The sequence below is a fragment of the Tyto alba genome, unplaced genomic scaffold, assembly GCF_018691265.1.
Source record: "Tyto alba isolate M040663 unplaced genomic scaffold, T.alba_DEE_v4.0 Super-Scaffold_1000006, whole genome shotgun sequence".
NCBI classification, from domain to species: Eukaryota; Metazoa; Chordata; class Aves; order Strigiformes; family Tytonidae; genus Tyto; species Tyto alba.
Window position 1 is genome coordinate 33,503,789 of NW_024881272.1, and position 22,538 is coordinate 33,526,326.

Sequence of the window (22,538 nt, forward strand, 5' to 3'; positions counted from 1 at the left end):
CTAAGCTAGGGTCCTCTAATCAAACTCCAGTGAAGTCAAAGGCGGCCCTGAAATTCCTATAACCTTCAGTCCCAGGAAGGCTCTTAATAACAGAGGGGGAGAAGAGCAACATAAAGATGCAATCATCTAACGAGTCCAACCACGGCTTCTGTGTCTTGCAGAGCCTGAGAGTATGCAGAAGCCCCAGCTCTTCAGAAGGAATTTTCTCTTCACTTGGCCAAGAATTGCAGAATCTGGGCCATGGTTTCAAAATCTCAACTTAAAAATAGCAAAACTCCCTTTCACAACCCAGATTGTTCAACAAGTGAAACAGGATTTCAGGCTGTTGTTCAAACTTTCCAGTTTCATTCAAATGTATTGAGGAAGAATGACTGAACTTTTGTACTTGTCTATCTCAAGCCCATGCCCTTTCAAGTTCTACCCTCTAACTCCTGCTTCCTCACCTCCACAGACTGCAGCTTTACATCACCTCTGTCCTCTCTAAGCCTCACAATGAGGTTGAATGATTTCCAAGACAAAATTAATTTCTTGTTTCAATGCCTCAGTTGCCCTGTCTGCTAGAAGACAGTGTTGATCGTGTAGGTTTTTTGCAAATGTCTACAGAAGATGAGCCAAATATCAATGCTCAGAGATTCCTATTATTTCCAAGACGTTTTTTTCATCATTTTGTTGTTTCTTATCTCAAATGTCCCTTCTTGACCTCATCACTGATTCTACTAACATTTTTTTGTAGAAGGAAAACAGTCTGTGTGTCTTTACGCTACTATTATTCTCGTGTGAACACTTTAAGTATCTTCCCCAAACCAGCGAGTCAGTTGCAAGCTTCCAACTGGTCAGTAAAATTCAAACTTCTGTGCAGTTGCTGCATCCTTCGTTTCTACTGCTAAGTGGTTCTCGCACCTATCCCACCTCATGAGCTTTTACTTATCACTCATCTTCCACAAATATGTTCCACCAGCTAACTGTGTATATGTCCCCTTCTGTGGTGCTCTATAGGTAAAGACAACTGTCCTCATGCACTATTCTTTTACAGTGTGTCAGCAGAAATACAGTCATATAATTAAATCCGTGTTTGAGAAACATTAGGTAAGTCGCAGGGACAAATTCTGAATATCATTCTCATTCCATATGAGTTTAAAAAGCTTAATTTCAGTCATGTTCATGCACATTTTTATTGCTATGAATGGAAATGTTCTGGATGTAATGAATCGTATTTGTAGAGATCACGCAGGAGTCCAGGGAAAACGAAGCTACGAGTAAAGTATCTACCCTCTGTTAAAGATAAGAGTCCCTGCCCTAAAGAACATAAATATAACATGGACTACAGGGAGTTGCTAGTCTTTAGCTCATTATCAGATTACTGCTGGGGATGCCATGCCTGATGTACCTCTGAGCCTTCGAAACAAGTCACTGTCATGAGAATGTGGTTAAAGTTCGTGCAGCTCCATCTCAACACGTACATTCCTGCTTCATTCCCCTCCTGTCGCAGTTTGTTGATGGCATATTCCGTGCTGAAAGAGTCAAGGTACAAATGAGGAAACCCAACAAACGAGCAGTCGCAACCAACATCTATTATTAGTAAACACACAGGAGAGTAATCCTATATTTGGAGCAAAAATATATGACAGCAACTTTGAAATATTTATATTACTAATAGAACATGATTTAATTGTGTGCATTAAACACGTTCCCATTTAGCTGCAAAAAAGCAGGGGAAGAAAGTTCTACTAAGCTCTTAGCATGCTTAATGGGGAAATTCTGCGTCTAACACAGCGTGCAAGGAAGCTCTCGGTTTTCTATATATTACATCTTCAAACATAAAAGGGAAAGCCAAAAAGGTGGGCAGAAGGGAAAATAATTGTGTTAGCTATTTAAAAAAAAAAAGCAAAGGCTTCGTGTCTCCATCCAAGGACTCCCGGGGTCAGTGTAGATACAGTTCAACTTTGTTTAACTGAAATATTCCCATCTGTTCAACTGACAATGATCTTCACAGCTGTTAGTGAAGTAAGGCTTAAAATTCTCTGATAGTGAGGAAACACTGGTTTTATAGAGGAGTAAGCTGATGTGAAGCAAATCACTGATATTTTTTCCATATAATCATTAGAAAAAAATAAGTTGTCCTACGACCATTTGTTAACTAGCAACCTTCCAAAAGTCAGGTTTCCTCAACGGATTCAATATGCAGGAATACTAGAGGACTAATGATTCAAGTGCAAAAATAAAAATCAAGCATTTTACTAACCAAATGGGTCCATGGCATCCATTTTTTATGTTGTGCTCAATCAGTGGCGGAGCCACATCTGTGCAGAGGTAATGGTGGGCATCTGCTGTAAGTCTGAAGTATCCGTCTATCAACGATGCAAAAGACAGGGCCTCATCATGTGAGGACAGTTTTAACTCCTAAAACAGAAAGATATTTTAGTCAAGAATTCCTACAGTTCCACTAAAACGCTTCAGGAATGTTTTAATATCCAGCAATTCTTTGCATAAAGTGGCTAAAAAATTGTCCAGAAAGCTATGTCAGAAAACCATATATGTATAGGAAGCCGACACTAACCATCCTATATCCTCCCCACTCATTACTGGCTAGAAACTTCCATTCTCCAGCGTGACTTACACTCTGCTGTAATCCTACACGAGACCTTGTAAGGCAAACTCTTGTGCCAGTCCTTGTGAAACGCCAGAAATTCAGGACTGGGGCAGTCACATTGGATTTGAAGCCAAGGACATTCTGGCAGTCCCCTTCCAAATTCTAACAGCTGGCAGCCCACAGCAAGAAAAACTGAGTGTCTATAAACGGACTCTCCTCTCCCAGGTCCCCTCTGCCTTCGTCTCCTCTCCCTCTGCCTCCTTGCTGGACTCCTCGTTTTCAATGCTGCTTTTGGCTACCAAACTGTACAGAGGAAGGCCACTGGCTGAGAAGCTACCAAGGAGGCCACCAGGCAATGGCAGTATGCAGTAACGAGTCTAGAAAAACAACCGTGCTCGCCAGCTTGCTGCTCTTCTAACTACCACTTTCACATCTGTACAGCGTTGAGGACGGCACATTCAAATATTCAAGAGCCCCAGTAGAAAGTGTTCCTCAAGGAGGTTGTCACTTGTTGCCCAACAGCACCGCATCACTACAGCTTCCTGTGGGAGGGAAATTCATCCAAGGTTTGGTTCTTACCATCCTTTTGTTATCCTGCTTGTTAATGCTAACTATAGACTCCTTGATGACAATGTGCGTGATTTCAGGAAAATAGGAAAAATTGTTCCACAAGTCTCGAAACTTGTATTTTTCGTCATCCTTCTTGTTTTTGCCATCAACCTTTTTCTTCTTCTCTTTCTCCGTCTGTACAGACTGAAAATATATTTTGGATAAAAGTATACTAATAAAAACATACTTTTCTTTAGCACAGCGGTTTTACACTAAACCAAAAATTCATGCCAAATTAATCCAGCTGGTTTTAGTCTTGAATGCTTTTTGCACCAAATTAGCAATTCATTTACATGGTGTGTCTGTAGTGCAAGGGTATAGTTCAGTCAAGAACTGTCCATAAGACAGTTTTCATAAAAGAAACCAGTCATTAGCTAAGTAACTTACCCCTCTCTCGGTACGCTAGGAATAACTTTAGTAGCAATACAGGGCTGAAAGGGTTCTACTGAAATTTCTAATTTATGTACCTGAAATACTCTCTCAGAGTTCAGCCCGAAAGCAAAAGCCGCATTCTCCTCGCACTGCATGCCCGAACTGCTGACAGCAGATGAAATTCTGCATGCAGACCACAATGAGGCTGAGCATCTTCCAGGTCAAAAATTATTGAAAAATTATTAGTAACTACTAATTTAAAAAAATAGAAGTGTTCATGCTGAGAAAAGCTTCCTGCTAGTCACAGAAAGGTTCTCACTGAGATTAAAGTCTTTGGTTTAGGCATTTAAATAAATATAATCTACACATCAGCAGAAACAGCAGCCTTACAAGAAACAGACTGCACTTCTTGCAAGCTTTTCTGCTCAAGTATCAGTTCTTCCTTCCTTCCCCCCCATTAATATTATCATTTTAAACAGAAATTCTCCATCAGAGATAGAGACAGTTAGGTTACATCTAAATGGAGTGAAGCACAATACTTTCTATGATACAAAAGATAGCTATCAGCAGGGTTCTCATCACTGGGGAACTGAAGCAAACAAAAAGAGGTCTATTTGTTCAATATTATACGTGGAGAAAAGCTGTAGATTATGCCATAACCCCTTCAAACCTAGAGCATATTTACTATTTACGTACACAAAGTACAGAAGAGGTTAAGCAAAGTGACCTCAATTAGCAGCACTGAAACAAGGAAGAACATATAAAATATCACGATTGTGAGAAAGCTTAGCTTTAATGTCATTATATTTTAATTTATTCTATGAGCAAGCACGACACCTGGGGTGCCATAGACAGAAAAAGCATTAACAGACTTCGTTATCAAGACAGAGCACCAAACCATAAGGGCCTCCATAGACATTCATCTTTCAAGACTTGTGTCTGCTCTGGCAGATACGGTAGAGTCATTAATTTTCCTAGTGAACAGGTTGCCCACAGGGGTTGTGCAGTGTCCACCCTTGGGAGTTTTCAAGACCAGAATGGATAAATCCCTGAGCAACCTGGTCTGATCTCAAAGCTGACTCGGAAGTAGAGACCTCCCAAGGTCCCTTACAACCTGCATAATCCTACAGTCCTACGAAAGACTTTCCATAAAAACCTTATCTGCAGCATCTGAAGATCACGACCATTTTTCAACAGTTATGCTCCCAAAAGCAACCCTCTAACTGCCATTTATCAAGGGATACTTACACTTGGCTTGAGCCTCCACTGAATTCCATTGTTTCCTGTTACGATGACTTCATACAGTGGGAGGATCTCATTGTCTCCACAATTAAATCTATTTATTTCATTCTCAGATGAAATCAGCAAAAATGAAGTCTCAAAAATTTCTGCTCCATAATGTTTAGTCAAGGTCTCCATCGTTGATAAATATTTAACTTTCAGATCACGTGGAGATACACTACTGTCGCAAATGGTTTTGTTGTTAAACTCTTTAAGGAAATGCTTGAAAACATTATTTATCCGAATCCTGGTTAAGAAATTCCTCTGTCTGATAGTCTTGTTCAAAGTTTCAGGAATATAATGCTTATAACTAGAAGGAAAAACAATGCTATGAGTTAATACCGTTGTCTCCTAAACTTCTACCTCTCTAAAGTGTGCAACTGCCTTACTTTGAAAGTTACAGAGAACAAGATGCAGTAAAACCACTCTGCAGTTGGTAGTGTAGCAATGGTTTACAACAATGATCATCAACAGGAATTCAAGTAATAACCATATCTGAAAGGTTTTTAGTCAGATGGATACAGCCCGCTCAAATCAGTAACACAATTTACTCTAACAGTTTTCTCATTAGGTTACCACTCAACAACAATGCCATTTCTGAACCAACTAACCCAGACCCCTGAATTTACAGCAAGTCAATCAGTACCCAACACACTGGTACGCTGGGTGCACTAGCTGCACAGATTTCAAATACTCTCCAGGTAAGAAAAAAATTCAGGTTTTCTAATACATATCCCTACAGACAAGATTAGGAAGACCCACTTAGCAACAGCAGTGTTGGAGCTTATAACTCATGTACAGTCAGGCTCTGGAAGGTAAAATGCTGAAAATTCCTTCTGGAAGACAAGCACAATAGACCCAACATAGACAAAGAAGGTATTCCTACTTACCTGATATCTTTGGGAAGCTCCGGAAGCTTCACATTTTTCTTGATGGCATAGTGAGAGATTGCAAGGACTGCCATACCCAGACACTCGTTTTCAATTTCATGAACCTCTTGATCATTTTTAGGATCACGGATTGGTGCCAGGCCTTTCACTAAGTCATACTGACCCTTAACAGGAAGCAAAAAAAAAAAAGCAAGCTACCAGATTTGGTATTTGTCATAGTTTATTTACGAGCAAGCAAGACGTCACAAGATCACAGGCTCTCCTTGAGCAAGACGAGGCACCCAGAACTGAAAGCCAGGACAGGAAGGGGTAGGGGAAGAAGGGAAGAGCTGAGCAATAGATACCATCTTCTCTTGGATCAGTGAAACAGAAACATGTGCAAGCGCTGGGCTCGCCCCACAAACCCTGTCTTTTTCAGAAGAAACACCAAAATCTGTGCCTGACAGAAGTCCTCTAAAATGACAACTCGTGGATCGTCACAGCATATCCATCCCACACCCAGTTCACAGCATCGTGGCTTTCACCAAGAACGGGTGTAGACACCCGGGTAGAACACCTGCACTGCTCAGACACTTCGAACCCCCCTGTCCCCTTCTTTTGTGTATTAGCCCACCAAAAACGTTTTTTTGGTGAATAACTAAAGAAAGTATCACCCCATCCCCTTCTAGCACCATCATGATTTTTTTTTCCTGATATGTGTGAAAAAATACTGCACATCTCTGCTTCATCTCTGCCCTTCATCACCTGGTATCTCTATGAACCTCAGGCTCTCAGTCTCTAAGCCACATCTCAAAGCCAAGATTGCAAACTCAGTGGCAGCCACCTCGCTCTAGGACAGTATGAAAAATATTTGGTTACCAAAGAGCAAAGACATTTCTGTTGCCTTATACTAGCATTAGTGGTTTTCTATTTGGCCTTTTTTTTTAAATGTTATTACCCAAAAGTAAAATTCTGCTTAAGGCAATATTGTCTGGCAATATCCATTAGTGTCCCTACTCATTCCACAATTTAAAAGGTGTTTTCATTCTTTTTGCTGGCACTCAAAAAAAGAAGAAAAAAAAAAAAAAAAAAAAAAAGAAAAAAAGACAAAGCACAGTGTTACAGCATGTTTCCAAACAGTGATTTTGCAAAGTTGAAGACATGTACACAGCAACATTCATACAAAACAAGGCGTAAGTTAGTTTGGTAACACAGAAAAAAATATTTCCTTCTTTTATTACTTTATAACGCAGGTGGTACCATTACAATGCACACATAGCTGTAGCTAACTTGGTATTTTCTTTTATTGTGGTTTCACAACAAAACAAGGATTCACTGAAGCAGCTTTGTGCTATCTCTTCTTCTGAAGGACACAACCATATTTCAAAGTCTGAAAACTCTGCAGTAATTATATTCAGAACTAGCAGTAAACATGTTTTTCTCCAGTCCATTTAATCTGTTTATTTCACAAGCCTTCAACCACCTCAATCTTCACGTTTCTTTGGTGAAACCAAACAGTTTCAGGTTTGGAAAATCATTTGTGTGCATGCAAACATTTCTGTATAAGAACACAAGCTTTCTGAAATAGGGACCCTGCTTACTTGCCACGTCCAGCATGATGCATGTACCACCACCAAGTGGGAGGCACAACAGAAGAAAAATCGCATGTAAGCAGCCTGTGTGACAGTGGTTTTATCAGTCAGTGTTTTAGCACTACACAGTTAAAAAAGACATTAAAAGCACACCATACTGTCAGTTTTAATACTGCTACTGCTCCTCTATAGGACTACAGGTGTCAAAGTTATGTGCAAAGTTTCACAAAAAAAAAAAAAAAGATAGCATTCATACACAAAAATATTTACCATTAAAAGAAAGCATGCTATAAAAACATAGCCCTTTTTGCACCGTGAGATAGACAGTTTCTTTACACATTCTGCATATGGGTAGATTGTTCTGCGTGTAGCAAGTTCTCTTCACCACGCAGAAGTATGAAGAAAACACCAATACTAACAGGTAAGTTTATATGTTGTTTAAAAGTTTGAAAATAGATCTTTAAAGCTACTTCTACTGGATCAAATAATTTTTGTGTGACTACAATTGCAGACATACTTGCAAGCAACCTCTTACCTGTGCAAAGATGTATTCCAATGAGTTTGCATCAAGTATAGGAGTTCCTTCTGGCACCAGCTTCTTCTCGTAAGAGTTCTTCGCCTTCCTTGGCGAATGCCTCCACACCGAGGGCTCGTTTTCACTAGTCCCATGCCAGTTTGTAAAGTAGTATCTTGCAAGAAAAGAGGGATAAACTTGAAAAACTTTTTGGGAAATCCTCCGTTTACATTAGACAGATAATTTAAACTTTTAAAAGAAAACCGGCTACAAGTCAAAAGCCATCAATCTTCTGCCCTGAGGTTGCAACTTAAAGTGGTGCAATGCTGAAATTCCTCAGGTCTGGCCTGAGGAACCAGGGAAAAATGGTGTATCAGTCAAAGGTTTTCAGCGTTTCCACTCAACAGTATCTCACTCTTAACTCACAACACCATGACTGACTGCCCATCACACCCCTGCAGAGCCCACCGAACAAGAAGGCACCACTCTGATGACAAGAACATTTCCATCCCCTCTGACACTGCTTGAGCAGTGTAAGCGAGCACCACACCTCTGCTGTGCAGTAACCAAAGGCTGCCGCTCGCATTCCAAGATCAAACGGCTCATCTAAAGGGTTAGTGAGACTTCAGACCTCCTCCTCTGCAGGCACAGGGTAGCACTTTGCTACGCCACACTTCCTGCAATTTCTTCTTCCCTTTGGTTTCGGATGGAGCTGGTGAAAAAGGCACTAATTCAAATCACCCCGTTTGAAAGGGACACAGTCAATCTCCCGTGTATATTACAAACAAGCTTTTTACCCACACCTGTACACAAAGCCATTTAATTAAAAATCTGCTAGGGGAGCTGGCATCTACTGAAAACTAATGAAATTTGAGTTCAAGCTCTGTCAGCATCTTTTGAGAAGTCGTTGCCTAAATTATTCCAGAAATTTGTGTTTATCAGGGTTCTAGTAACATTTAAATCAAGTTAAATTCAGTTAAATCTGGTTTGAATCAATGTTGTGCCTTTTGAAAAAGTTCATGCCTTGTACATGATCATGAACTACTTACAATTAAAAGGTTACAGCAGAGCAGATCTACCCAACTGCTAAGTAGGAATGATTTGTATAAGACTATATCAATCTAATCCCAGAGGAGCATTCAACACTGGCAAGAGCAAACAATGCAGAATTACTGCACTGTATATGTATATTACTGCATTAATATAGAGGGTGGTGTGAAATCAGACATTTCTGATGCACAGTGACCACTGTGAGCACCTCATGATTTGTTTCACATTACTGTGACATCTCAGAGAAACTTTTAATGTCTACCTAAACATGTGATCAAAATCATAAAGAATTTTTGTGACCAAAATGAGATCAAACAGTTTTACACAAGGAAAAAGACAAATCGATATGAATGTTAATAGAGACTGCACATAGAAGTAGTAATAAAGAAAAGCGAGTGGAAAACAACTAAGGGTTTAGGTACAAAATGTTCAGGTATGTGATGGGTATATCTAACTCCTGAATGGGAAATACATGTTTTCTGTATCGAAAGAAAAACCTGAATAGATAAACTACCTTATAATTTATGAACACATTTTGAGATTACAAGTAAGTAATCTGCTTAAGTAACAAATCACTATGTTGCCCAAGCAGTTTCATTTCAAACATAACGCAATAAAAATTGCAAGAGAGTTGTTGTAGAAGACAGGAAGACAGCAGGAAAGCAGTAAGTCAACAGGCAAATGCTTATGAACATTATGGCGTACAACAACCCATGTGCAAAAGTGTGTGTTTTAAAATACGTGTTATACCTTTGTGACTTGTCTCTGACCAGAATGGGAGTTCACAGATTAAGCCCCAGTTCTGCAGTGGTTGAGACTGGTGTGTATCAGTCTCAGCGCAGAGTCAGGATCTCAAAGAGCAAAACAAAATCAGTGCTGTTAGTTCAGCACGATGCGTTTTAATCACACACGTTATCTGTACAATAAGTTGACCATTCAAATGAAGAATTATGTATCAAGTGACATTTAAAGAGATGAGACTTTCTGTGCAGTGTTTCTGGCCATCCTTTCTTTTTGCCAAGTCTTTCAAGTCCCCAAAAAGCACGTATCTATAGCATGGGTAGGAAGACCAACACACAACTACGCCAAAAACTCCTGACAAGTACTGTAAGGCACTGCAGAACTCCTTGGGTTGAAGCATAAAGAAAACAGAGCAAAGCAAATCTTTCTGCCTCCAGGAAGTTACTTTGTTTCCATATTCTCCCTTATAAGATGAGTGATAATTAACAACTCCAATTGTTTTGGTACTTCCTGAAAATAATTATGGGCAAGGTATTGCGTATTGTTTGTAACTGAGGGGAGAATTTGCTCCTTCCCCTATTAGTCTGCACTGGCCGGCAGGGGGGACACGGCAGTTTTGCACGTCACCCATTCAATCTGGCCAAGGAGCAGTGGGAATGCTGGGGGGGACCTGCTGTTCTTTTTCGGCTACAGCGGCTCTGATAGTCCTTCTTTTCAGAGTTTCCAAAAACGTGTGTTGGGTCCCTTCTCTAGGCCAAGAAACTGCTGCCTCTGGCGTAAACACAACCCAGCTATGCAACAGTTAAACTCCTCCTCCATCAGCTGGTGTGCTAATTACTCCAGGATATTACAAAATACTGTAGTTTCTTATGTTGTAGACTGGTTGGGTTTTGTGTTTTTGTTTTTTGTTTTGATTTGTTTTTTAAACTTGAGACAAGTGAAGGAAATAGAGAGCTAGTTACAAAGTTTCTAGCGAAAAGCAAGTCCTTTTTAAATATTACCAAAAGTATATCAGCTGGCACAGATTTCATGGGGAGAGGAGGAGGATGGGAAGTCAACACAGCCAGAAACCAAATCTAAAGCTTTCAGTAGTGGGAGAAAAATCAAACATCTAAAAGCATTTGAAACTACTCAGTCACATATCTTCATTTTAGATATACAATTTTAATAACATGACCAAATTAAACCTATCAATGTAATGAAATTTCAGGCTGTCCACATAAAAATTATTTAGTCTCCAAATTACATATACAGTCTATCACAATGCACTATTAAATAAACCCAGATCATTTTTCTTTTTCAAAAGGAATTCTGCTTCTTGCAGAGCTCAGAATAAACAATATTCATTTAGAGAATAGTTTCGCAATCCTGCCTTGCTCATAATTTTTCATTGCTCAGGCCTGCTCTCAGTTCAGATGCCCAAGCCAAGACACACAATAGATCAGAAATGAGAAAGTAAAATACCACTTCACCAATACACTACAGTATTTCTTGGGAGACAGAAATATCTTTAGATTAGCAGCTAAATGTATATAATACCTTCTTAAGTACATATGAAATTATTTAAAATACGTATTATTGGCCCAAAGTTTGCTAATTTTCATGCATGAAGTACATCTGACAAAAGAGACACCCCTGCCAAATTTTAAATCCCAACTCCAAAGCTTAAAAAAAATAAACCACCAGAACTTTTCAATACAGAAAACTGCATTTTCCGTAGCTTCATTCTATAAAATGGTAGAAGAGAAAAAATTCCAGAAAATCAAGTTCAACTTAGAGTAATTCTACCCATATACCTAAAATTTGATAAAGATGTGAACAGCCAAAGAGGAGTTACAAGTGGCAGCTGTTAAAGCAGTTTTAAAGAAGGTGGTGTTACCTACCACACAAGTAAGATGCAGTAGGAATGAAGGAGTACCAGGAGAGCGCTCTCATCATGCACTCAGAGCAGAAACATATAAATGCCAAACACAGCAGAAACTATTTTTTAAAAATTGAGTTAAAAACAGCATCATACTTCTAATCAGACGATTAAATTCCCACAACTACAGTTTCAAAATACCACCTTCTTTTACTGAGAAAAGCACACCACATCAAAGAATTTCATTATCTGGGGAAAATGCCCTAGATTCACAATATACCAAGAAATTTTATTGTCCAGTATATGGTTAATCTGACTGACCTCTTAAAGCAAGAAGGGGCACTTAATGCTCTGTAAGAGGCCATTAGAGTCCTCAGAGCTTCTTTTATTACTCAATTCCATTACTGTATGGTGTTTATCTGCCAAACTTAATCACAGCTGTTTAAAGCTGAGATTAGCCAAGGTTAAGTCATTAATAACACCAATAGACTGCGTTAAAGAAAAACTAAAAGACTATAGTATCCTCTTTCTCTTCTGAAAATAGGAATCAGTATCAGAATTACTTGAAAAACAATTTTTGTTGACCATATGGTTTTTTTCCTCATAACAGTTCATCCAACAACAACAACAATTCCAGTCTAGCACAAAGGTAATCAGCATTGAAGCACCTCACAGTTCAAAGAACCCACTTCCAAAGCTCTCTCTTTTTATGTGAATAAGCAAAGTTGTTGTTATTCTCTAACAAGCCCAGAAAACAGTTTGGATGCACAACCTGGCACTTATGCATGCCAGTTCTCTCATCAGCATGTGCAAGTGATAGTGATGTTGTCTAACTAGGGATTATCAGGAAAAGGATGTTCAAACGCATATAGCGATATTACCACTTCAAGTTTTTTCTCTACAGCCCAAACTGACCATGCATGTATTACCTTTCAAGGCGAAGAGGGAATATTATGTAAAAGTTTATTTTCTTAGAGCTGTACCTTGAAGAATTGACCAAAATGATCCGTGGGACCATTTAGAAAGATGGATAACGTTTCTAGACTAATTATTCCCAGAAGCAAAAGTTATTCCATATATTTTTCTCCTGTATCATATACTTAAAGCTCATAGTGATGCAAAAAGAAAAGTCAGAATAAAAATCAAAAACAGAAGGAAGTATAATGTGCAGAATTAGATTTCTATCAAACCCTAAATGAGGACATCCTTCCTTTAGCTAGAGTATGTGAGTGCTCAACAGCTGTCAGCGCTACTGCTTTCATTTTCCAGGGGATGAGGGCTGGGGTACCAGTTCAGCCCCAGAAATCTCAACAGGCTGCATGCTGTACTTTAAGAATGGCACCTGAAGCACAACCTGATGGTACGTGATGGATACAGATCCTGGGAACAATGGTTTCTATTTTCTGATGCTTTCTCCGGTCTAACGCATGCCACCCACAGCACGGTCACACAGATTCCCCTACGGTCCTAGAGAAGAATTTCAAAAGCAATGGCGTGTTGCTTTTTTCTTTCAAGTTAACAGTAAAATTCCCACTGATTTCAGTAGGAGTACAGTTCACTTTGCACACTTAAAATGGAAATAGAAACATGCAAAATACTGACATAATTAAACAACATTTTTGAGCCACTTTTTCAATTTAGCTTTTAGTTAGTTCAGTCACCTACAGCTTCATGGATACAGGTTCTTGTGGTTTTTCAACTTCTGGGGCTTTTTTCCAGTTTATATAGCAAAGATGAAAGAAAAAAAAAAAAAAACCTCAGGAGACATTTTACGCTTTTACCGTTAATCTCTTATCTATGCTGTGAAAAGCAAGCTGCTTCTTTTGGTTTTGCTCTCCTGCTCCTTCAGCAAGTTCAGCAGTAAGAGTCAGATGGTTAAGGAATCATTTTTCAGATTTTACACTTACCTCATTCGATAATGGAGCCGGTGTGATGTTTTTTCATCTATCTTAAAGACCTGGTTTGGTGCATACCAGAGTCTTCTGTTTTCATCATACAGTGCAAAGAGGTTATGGCACAGAGGAGATATAGCTGTCAGAGAAAAGTAAACAAACATATGAATCACAAGACTACAGTACATATGCACACCCCAAAAATACAAATGCGTAAAGCAAATATCTGATCTTGAAAAATAGACCATAAAAAGAAACAGAAATTTAAAACAAACATTGGATAATTATGGTTAAAGTCGGACTGCAAACTGCACATTGGTTCACTCCACTGGTTTTATCATGTACTAAACAGCATATCATTTCAACTACTTCTGACATTAAACTTATTCAGAAATCCTGATTTTGCCAGAGAGGAAATTACTTAAAAACCTTCACTTTTTCCAGTTCACAGAAATGGGTGTTTTGACAAAACCATTCAGCAATACCACAACTTTGTTCTCGGTTTTATCAATTTAATTTAATTAATTTTACTCTCATAGTTGAGAGAAGGTTTCAGTGAAACAATGAAAATCCCCCTCCCATTAGCAAAGAAGCAGGAAGCATAATGTGTCATTTTTCCACTCTTTGCTAATTCAACAGGGTTTTCCAACAAGGAACAGACTTTGACTTGGCTGACCTGCTTTAACTTTTGCATTTACATCATCCCAGAGAAAACCAGACTACGGTATGTTTACAGGTCTACTGGTGCTTGAATTCCTTGCTTCGGTTTCCTGCTCAATAGGAGGCAGTACCTTTTAATAAAAGCTCTGCTCAGGCAAGCAGCTCTGTTGCAGACAGCACTGCCGCATGTGCTTAAGTGTCTTTCTGAAATTGGGCCAACTGCAGAGCACTTTGCTGGGGTCTTGCAGAATGCAGTGAAACCATTTCTACTGCGAATTTGGGAGAGAGAGCAGAAGGGAGGAACAGAAGCCAAGGAAATAAAAACCAAACAGCCTAATTGCAAAGTTCACAGAAAGTGGGGTTGGGCAGCCACTGCCTTCTGCAGGTCAATGAGCTGGACGTGGATGCCACCAATGGTTTAACATTCCAGTTGTGATTTACAGCAGAGACCACCATCACAAGCCTGCTGAAAGGGGTGAGGCTTTTATACTTCACTACCATGTGCTGTGGACTTAGTGAAAAGCCAAAGGCGGCAGAAAGATGTTCCTGTAGGGAAAGCTCACTTTAAGTCATTTCTCCAAAGGTTTTAAACCTCCAGCAGAAATTACTGGAAGCAGTTGCACAGTATATGGGTTCACACCCACACACTGGCAGTTCATAGCTCTTACATGCTGAAATAAGCAGGTTTTAAGTACTACTCCTTTTCATTAAAACTATTCAGAACCAACACAAGTACTTATTTGATGGGGTTTGTCCTTCAGATTCCCATCGTTCCTGCCTTTCCAAAGGAAGAGAAGCAATTAGGCAAATGAACTGAAGGGTACTCAGTGTTAGAAGAATCAAGATGACATGGGAAAGGAAAACATTTTATAGCTGCAGCAAAACTTATGCCCAGTTCACCTGTTTATACAGCCAGATTCACCACTCCCATATCAGCTGAATAATATTTAGTGTTCCATGAAGCTTGGGCAACACAAAATTGAGATCAGAGCAGGAAAGAACCTTAGCACTGTAAATATAAAAGTACACTGTTTCATGAGGCTCACAAATAGATTAAATCCACTCATTCCGGCAGAATTACGTATACGTTCAAATATTTTGTTGAGTCAAAAACCACAGTGACAAAGCAAGAAATCTTCATTATACATTTATGCGTTACCGCAATTGTGCGCGGTTCAGGTAATCTTAACTGGTGAATCACCCTCTGCAAAGAAGTGTCAAATAACACAAAACTAAAACCAGAAAAGTACTAAACAGGTTTTGTTTTTTTTTTTCATTAGCCCTCTCCAAAATGCTTTACAACAGGGGACAGACCCCAACAGGCTTGTCAAATAGTATGCTGGGTAAAACCAGCTTTGTGTTAACTTGTTTGTGCATGGTGTTTCCTCTTCTCTTAAGAGAAACCTAATCATCCCACTCAAATTAAAAAAATCAGTACCTGTATCTACCAGAAACCAGGGTGAGAGATCATCATTTCATATGAATCTCAAGACAGTCTCTCCCACCATTTCTTCCACTCCAAGCAGTTTAAGAACTCCCCAAACAGACCCTTGGCAAAAGTTTCCATCCTAGACTACATAACGTGCATATTTCTTCTGCAAACATTGACTTACACTCAGAGAAGGACGCATCACTTTTGATACTGTCAGGCCTTGCCACTGAGAACTTATATAAAATCCATACTCACAACATCTCTGGGCAGCTTCAATGCACAGATCCTCCGAGGTAAACTCGCCACTGTTGTAACAAATGGGATTTTTATCTTGCAGGTAGAAAAGTATTTCTAAACCCTGATGCTGAGCTTCCAGGTTTACTTCGCTCTTCTTTGTGCTCCTCATTTTTGCACAGAAAGCCATGGCTTTGCAATCTTCTTTTACGTTTAGATACTGAAAGTGGAGGAAAAATAGTTAAGGAAAAGTGAAGAAGAGTTTGAATATTTGTCAGAACACATCCACTGATTAATGAAGCCACATCATACAATAATGGACTAAGCACAGCATTTCTCAAAGTCTTCACATTGGAAACCTGATTACTCAAAATTAGTACTTTTCACAAATGAAGCGAAAAGTGAAAAAAAGGAAGGTCAACAATTATTCTGTTTCTGGTAACTCTGTTCCAAATAATTCCCTTCTGTTCTGGTGGTTCCCCAACTATTGTAGAAGGTCTCTCTTCTTACTGTAAAGAAGGAATAACTTTCACATCCTTAAGCACCTAACTGGCTGAAAAACAATACTTGAGGCAGGGTAATATAAACGGTATAATTTAATTCACAAAAAAAAAAAAAAAAGGCTAGCTTCTATTTTTATGGTCTCCTTAATAGCTAAATATTTATGATGGTTTCCTCTGCTCTCTCCCTTTGTTTTTTAAACTCCTGATACTTAATGTGTCACAGTGAAATAAGCTTTATTGGAGAGCTATTTTTTATTATTACTTCTCTCTCTCCAAAAGGAAAGAGTAGCACTAAGTAGGCTTAATGCAATAGCTTTTAGACTGCCAAGAATGCATGAGACAGCTCTGACTTGAAACAGAATTCGTGTTGCATTTTATTCTCAGTGCTTAAATAGAAAGAGTAGAAAGGAAGTAGATGAACACACACTCTGGGTATCATGGGGTCTGTGTGTTCCATGTTTTACTAAGCTTTAACTCCATTAATAACAAAAGCCCAAACCACAATTCTATAGTTTATGAAATTAATCCTCCCACCGAAAAACAAGCGAACAAAACCAAACCTCAAATGTTAACACACCTGCATTTATGTGACTGACTGATCCTCTATGCAATTGAAATGGATTATCTTCACACTCTCCAAGAGCAACTTGACTCTGGCTGACAAAAAAAAAAAAAAAAAATTAAATTGTCAGGAATGGCTTTGTACAGTTCGAGGCACAAAAATATATGGTTATGCTGATAAAATGCTACTTGCAATCCAAAGGAATCTTTCCATTAATACAAATGAGATCTGGATCTAGTCTCAAAGAAAGAAAGTCATAGCAAGCATCTAGGAGCCTATGTAAGCCTACTGATTTCTTTTGGGGGCACTGGCTGAGATGCAAACAAAAAACAGAGGGAAAGACTTGATTATTCACTGGGGTTTTTTTTTATATTTTCAGAGCATCAACTACCAGCTTGGTGTCACACTCACTGCAACCCTTAGCTGTGACACCAAAAGAGCATTCTTCTTTTTGCTTTACCTCCTTCACAGCTTTCGAAGTCACTTAATTCTTCAGATTTTTAACTACATATTACTAATTCCAATTATTCCCTAGTCTCTACTGTTTCCTCCTTTTCTGGACTGGTCTTTGTTTTATTCTCCTTTGCTCTATGAAAAGCACAGAACCTTGCACAGGCAATAGAGAATAAGGAAGCTACTCGAGGGACTATCATTGCAAAGGTTGTATTTCTCTCAGCAGTACCTTGTTCACAAGGAGCACAGCCCATGACTTCAGTGCCTTCAAGCTGCAGGGGCACCTTCTAAGAGCCTACATTTTTGCTTTCAGCCTTATTTAACACCACAAACCACCTCAGTATTCTGAGGCTGGTTTGCAAAACTACTCCCACCCATAGTTACAGATTACCCTTGTCACCTGAAGCAAAGCTGGAAAATACCAATACCATCTTTTTTTTTAATGACAGGGGTGAAAGTGCCTTTATTTGAAGTACTGTCTTATGCCAGGGCTGTAAAAATCAACACGATGCTACAGGAATACTTAAGAAGCAGAGAGGGGAAGAATGGGTGCTGGCAAGAAGTCTCAGCAACTAACTTGGCAAGTTAGTCCCAGTCCTGACAGCAGAGCATGGAGCATCAGTTAAAGAGCTGGCACGCATGGAAGGCATGTCAGTATGTTCCTTTCCAAAGGTGGACAGGCTGCTCCTCTCCCACTGACATGGGAATAAGCCAGATGGGGAAGGAGTCTGGACTTCTTGTAGAAAAGAAAGATGTAGGATTCTGTTCTGCATCTCTGGAGAGACTCCTGTGCTCTGGCAGTGGTCCCACAGCGCTGTCTGCCAGCCACACACAGCTCCATGCTCTCAAGGGGAAACCATCCCACTTGAGTCTCCTGGGGTAGTCACTAAGAGTAACAGTAAACTAAACGTGACAAAACATGTCTAACTAAATGTGGCAGTATGGATGGCTTGGTAAACGTCGCCCATCACTCATCTGAGGCTGAAAGATTCCTCCATTTGTACTCTTCATCTCTCCCTTTTTCTCTTCTCCCCTATCTCTGCCAAAATATACTTCAACTAACTGTGTGTTTGCTGCAACAGTGTTGGGCCTTAATCCGATATAGCAGATTTCAACAAATACTGCTTTATAAGCCTTAGGCTTAGTCTGGAGAAAGTCTGACACTGCTGTGCAAGCTTCCCTTGCGCTTGGAAAGCACCCAGCAGACGTGATACTATCATAGAAAGAGTAACATTTAACAGCACAGCATGTATTTACAATGAAATTGCATGTTCCTTCCATCCATGCCACTTTAATACTAAATTTGAGTTTCAAGACACATTCCCTCAGCAATAATATGGGGAAGAAGTAATTGAGAACATGATTACTGGAACATGCAGACAAGCCAGTAATTATTTCTGCACAGCACCAGAAAATTTAAATGCAAAAGGTTAAAGATATTAGCTTTAATCTAATTGAAAACACTCCCTTTTAAACGACATATCTGAAACTCAATATATTTTAATGTCTGTGTGGGCCCAATATTACAAAGATTATCCAGACATTTCAAAATGTGAATGGAAAAATAAAACCATTGCCTCTTTGCAGATTCATAAATCAAATTTGTTGATTTTCAACAAAGCATTCTTTGGTTTTGTTTAATAGCTCACACTCTTGGTTCTAATCATGGCAGCAATTCTCAGAATACAGAAGAACCTTAAATGCTGCTTCATTTACAATATGCTTCTGGGGCTGAACTAAACCAACCAATGTCTAATCTCTAATTTACTATTTACTAATGAGTTTCCCAGATATTCCCATGCTCAGTGACAGGAATCCACCTTTTTAAAAACGCATCTTAATCTTCCAAAAACTCTCCCTTGAACAAGACAAATTCCTGCCCTGCCTTAGCAGCAGCACCTCTCACCAGGCCTACCCAGTACTACCAGGGCACACAGGGGCCACGGCAGCCGGTGCTGGCCAGGACAGCGGTTCAGCGGCCCTCGCTGCCCCAGACCCGCCGTGCGAGCATCCCCCGTGCAAGGCTCCCCCAGCCCCCCTGGGTGACTCAGGGATCCCCACGACCATCGCCTTCGGTCTCTCTCGATCTTAGACACCACATTACACACCCCTCGCGCTTCATCTCGGAAATCTGAAGGGGATTTTGACCCTTTCCCACTTAAAAGGTTTCAGAGCCTCAGTGGACCTTTGTGTTTTGTGTATCTTGTCCGGATTAACTCCCTCTCTCGTGAATGTTTCGCTGATGAACTCAGAGATACCAGTTGCATCCCTTCTCAGACTGCATTTTGCTTTGTTTGCACCATGCTCCACTGGTTTCTTCCTGCACAACAAGCTCCACTTGCCCCTGCTCATTCTTGCAGCATTTCTCAGCACTTAACCCATGCCCTTGGAGTAGTACTACTCCAGGGGACACAACGCAGCACGATGGGGATGCACTCAGTCTCTGCTGCGAGTCTGACTGATAGGACAGCATTTGCCTTTTTCAAAGCACGTTTTCTCTTCGCCCGATTTCTGTTTCTCAAAGTGGAATGAGTCTTTTGGGATGCGTTCTGCAAAACATCCAGGAGAAGGTAGGATGGCTCTTCTCAAGATACTGTTTATTAACTCCACCTGCATTATAGCATTTTGAGCGCTCCCCAAAGGGTTTCTCTGGTCATTAAAAATCCTGACCAAGGTATACACAAATACCTGCCACCTCAAAAGTCTGCATTTCAGTTGCAGAGTAACTCAGCTAGCTGGCAGGGTGAGCAAATCCCCAGCCAGGTGCACCACCAGCAGAGGGGGACAACGATTCATCCTTTGCGCTGAGGTTACAACCACAAAATTAGTGACTTCAGGTGCACACCGGCACAAAACCAAAACCAGGTACCCACAGTTGCCAAAACTCACAGCTAATTTATTTGAATGAGGTCAAACAAACAGATTTGGGCCCACAGAAAGTATTTTTTTCTCATATGCAGATGAAGCCCCCACAAAATTTTGGTATCAGAAAGATGAAAAGTTAAAAAATAGGGAGTGGGAATTCTAAAAGGTGGGATGTTCAAAAGCAGTTTTGTTTCTGGTTTGGCTATTGGACTATTAAGACCTAAACACATTTTTGGAACAGAATAATATTTGGTAAAAACTCAAGTTCCTGCCTATGACTTCCCACAGTCAAGATCTCTTTACTAAAAAGCAGAGTGGTCCAAGCCCAATAGTCCCCCATTTCTAGGGGAAAAAACCAAATGTACAACACTGTTAAATAACCCCTTTAAACTTCTGTATGCCTCAAAAATCAAGGAAAGAAAAGGTGAAGGCATAAATTAAATACTTTAGAAACAATTTTCAAATCTTCCTTGAACCAGAAGGAAAAAGTTAATCCACAGTTGTGGAAGGAGAAGCCCAGGAAAGCCTGCCTGGCTCTGAAGCCTCCTGTGAAGCTGGGACATCTGCACCTGGCTCTGCCAAGAGTCCCCCTCGACAAAAATACCCTGAAACACAAAAAGAGCTTCCCTTAGGTAAGGAAAGAGGATAAAACTGTCAGCTGGGAGACACTTCAAGACGTCAGAGACCAACAGACACTGGCTCCAAGCTCCATTGGGCATTTTTAAGAAAAAGTCTCACCTGAGCTCAAACAAGGCTATAGATGCCACATAGCTTAGGCTCCTCATGGAGACAAGGCATTTCTGGGTTTTTACCCCAACTGTTTTCTCGCTCTCAGTGGGACACACTTAAATTTCTCCCAGCATAGCTGCAGCAATTCCCAAAGTAGAAGCTCTGTGACATGGAGGAGATGCAAGCAGAGCCACTGTGCCTGCCAGGAGAAATGCCCTCCACTGCCAGAAAGCTGCTGTCCCATCCCAGCCGGATCCCACGGACCCAGCACCTTTTGATTTCTGTTCATAAAACATTTTAACAGGCAAAGGGAAATCACAAAACGTGTACAGGTTTGGAGAAGAACCTCCCCCCCCCAGCGCACATTCACGCTTAACCTGAGGCAAACCTGCACACTGAGACCCACTTGGATTTAAAACGCGTGTTTTGCTTCCTGTTCATTTGGGGGAGTTCTGAGAGGAAAATGAGACTCCAGCCAGCACTGCTGACCCCCCCCCACCGGCCTGGCTACGCCACCCCCCCTGTGCTATCCACACTCCTACCATAAGCAAAGACCATGAAAGCAAAATGCAAAGATGGAAGGTTTGTTTGAGGGGCAAAAGTCCCTAAAATGTGAGGAGAGGAAAATCCAAGATTTAAAATCTGACCAAACCTGAATTCGGTCTGAAGCACCATTTGCAAGTTCTTCCTCTTTTCTGCCCTCTCAACCAATTTAGTTTCTGGTTTCATGACGGGGACGGAGCCAGGGAATGTTTATGATTGCTTATGCTAAGAAAGTATCAGATAGACTTTCCTTAGGCGTGCAGGGCATGCCATTTTTGTAGTATTCATAGCTTATGTCAGCCCGAAAGTTCTCAATTATTGTTATTTTTTCAACACTAGTACAGAAACTTGTCACAGCTCCATACAGCACGGGACATGCATCTAATGTAGCATAACCTATCAGAGACTCGTTTAAAATAAAACCAGGCACTCTGCTTCATAAATTTTAACATGAGAAAATGACAGTATGGATACGATAGAGAACAGTGACGAAGCAGCACATTAAAATCCCAAATCACTGAAGGCGCTGTCGCACCGCTGACCAACCACCCTCCTACAGCAGCCCTGGGAAGGTACAACCACCACCACAGCAGGCAAAGGTTGGACCAGACTCGATTAACTAGAGCTATTGTAAAGAAAAAAGTAGAACTTTTTAATTAAAGTAGAACAGGACTGTATACAGAGCTCCTGCCAAATAAGTCTGAGGACAGCAATTGGTTCAGCACCTCCCTCCCTGCTGCCCATGTTGTCTTCTGACCTGTGGATCAGCTCCCTACACTAACTCAGCTCTCAACACTCTCATTTGCTAAAAAAAAAAAAAAAAAAAAAAAAAAAAATTAACATTAACTATAATAACTACGATCAGTGCTCTTTTCTGGGGATGTTTCTTTCCAGTCATACCGAACAAAAAAATAGCTTTTAAGTATTCTTTCTGGAAATTCAAGAACCCAAATGCCACAGGGCAGAATGAGGTTGCCTTTTTAACTGTATTTGGGTTCTTTCTATGCATATGTAATATTTCATCATCTTTATGTATGTGATCACACGCTGGTTTTTTTTTTTTTTTTCCCCCCACAGGACTCTTTCACGGAACGTGCAATTCAGTATTTATTTCCTTCTATTCTGCTGCTCAGAGTGATCTCACCATATGCTGTTTATCTCTGCCCCAAAACCAGAATTACTAATT

At 40.2% G+C, this 22,538-nt stretch overlaps 1 protein-coding gene across 3 annotated transcripts in view; it reads right to left on the reverse strand.

The window, feature by feature from the left end:
• Positions 1-22,538, reverse strand: part of JAK1 (Janus kinase 1) — a 62,336-nt gene that overhangs the window by 13,584 nt on the left and 26,214 nt on the right. For 2 of the 3 annotated variants that reach the window (XM_042783871.1, XM_042783859.1), the window contains exons 2-10: positions 16,778-16,857; positions 15,719-15,917; positions 13,387-13,510; positions 7,849-8,002; positions 5,743-5,906; positions 4,820-5,162; positions 3,170-3,343; positions 2,243-2,400; positions 1,388-1,511 (exon numbers count right to left, since the gene is read on the reverse strand). In XM_042783871.1, coding sequence (XP_042639805.1) covers positions 1,388-1,511; positions 2,243-2,400; positions 3,170-3,343; positions 4,820-5,162; positions 5,743-5,906; positions 7,849-8,002; positions 13,387-13,510; positions 15,719-15,917; positions 16,778-16,783 — 1,446 coding nt within the window. In that variant the 5' untranslated portion in view covers positions 16,784-16,857. The remainder of the gene's footprint in view (positions 1-1,387; positions 1,512-2,242; positions 2,401-3,169; positions 3,344-4,819; positions 5,163-5,742; positions 5,907-7,848; positions 8,003-13,386; positions 13,511-15,718; positions 15,918-16,777; positions 16,858-22,538) is intronic. The other variant, XM_042783863.1, reaches the window with a different exon arrangement.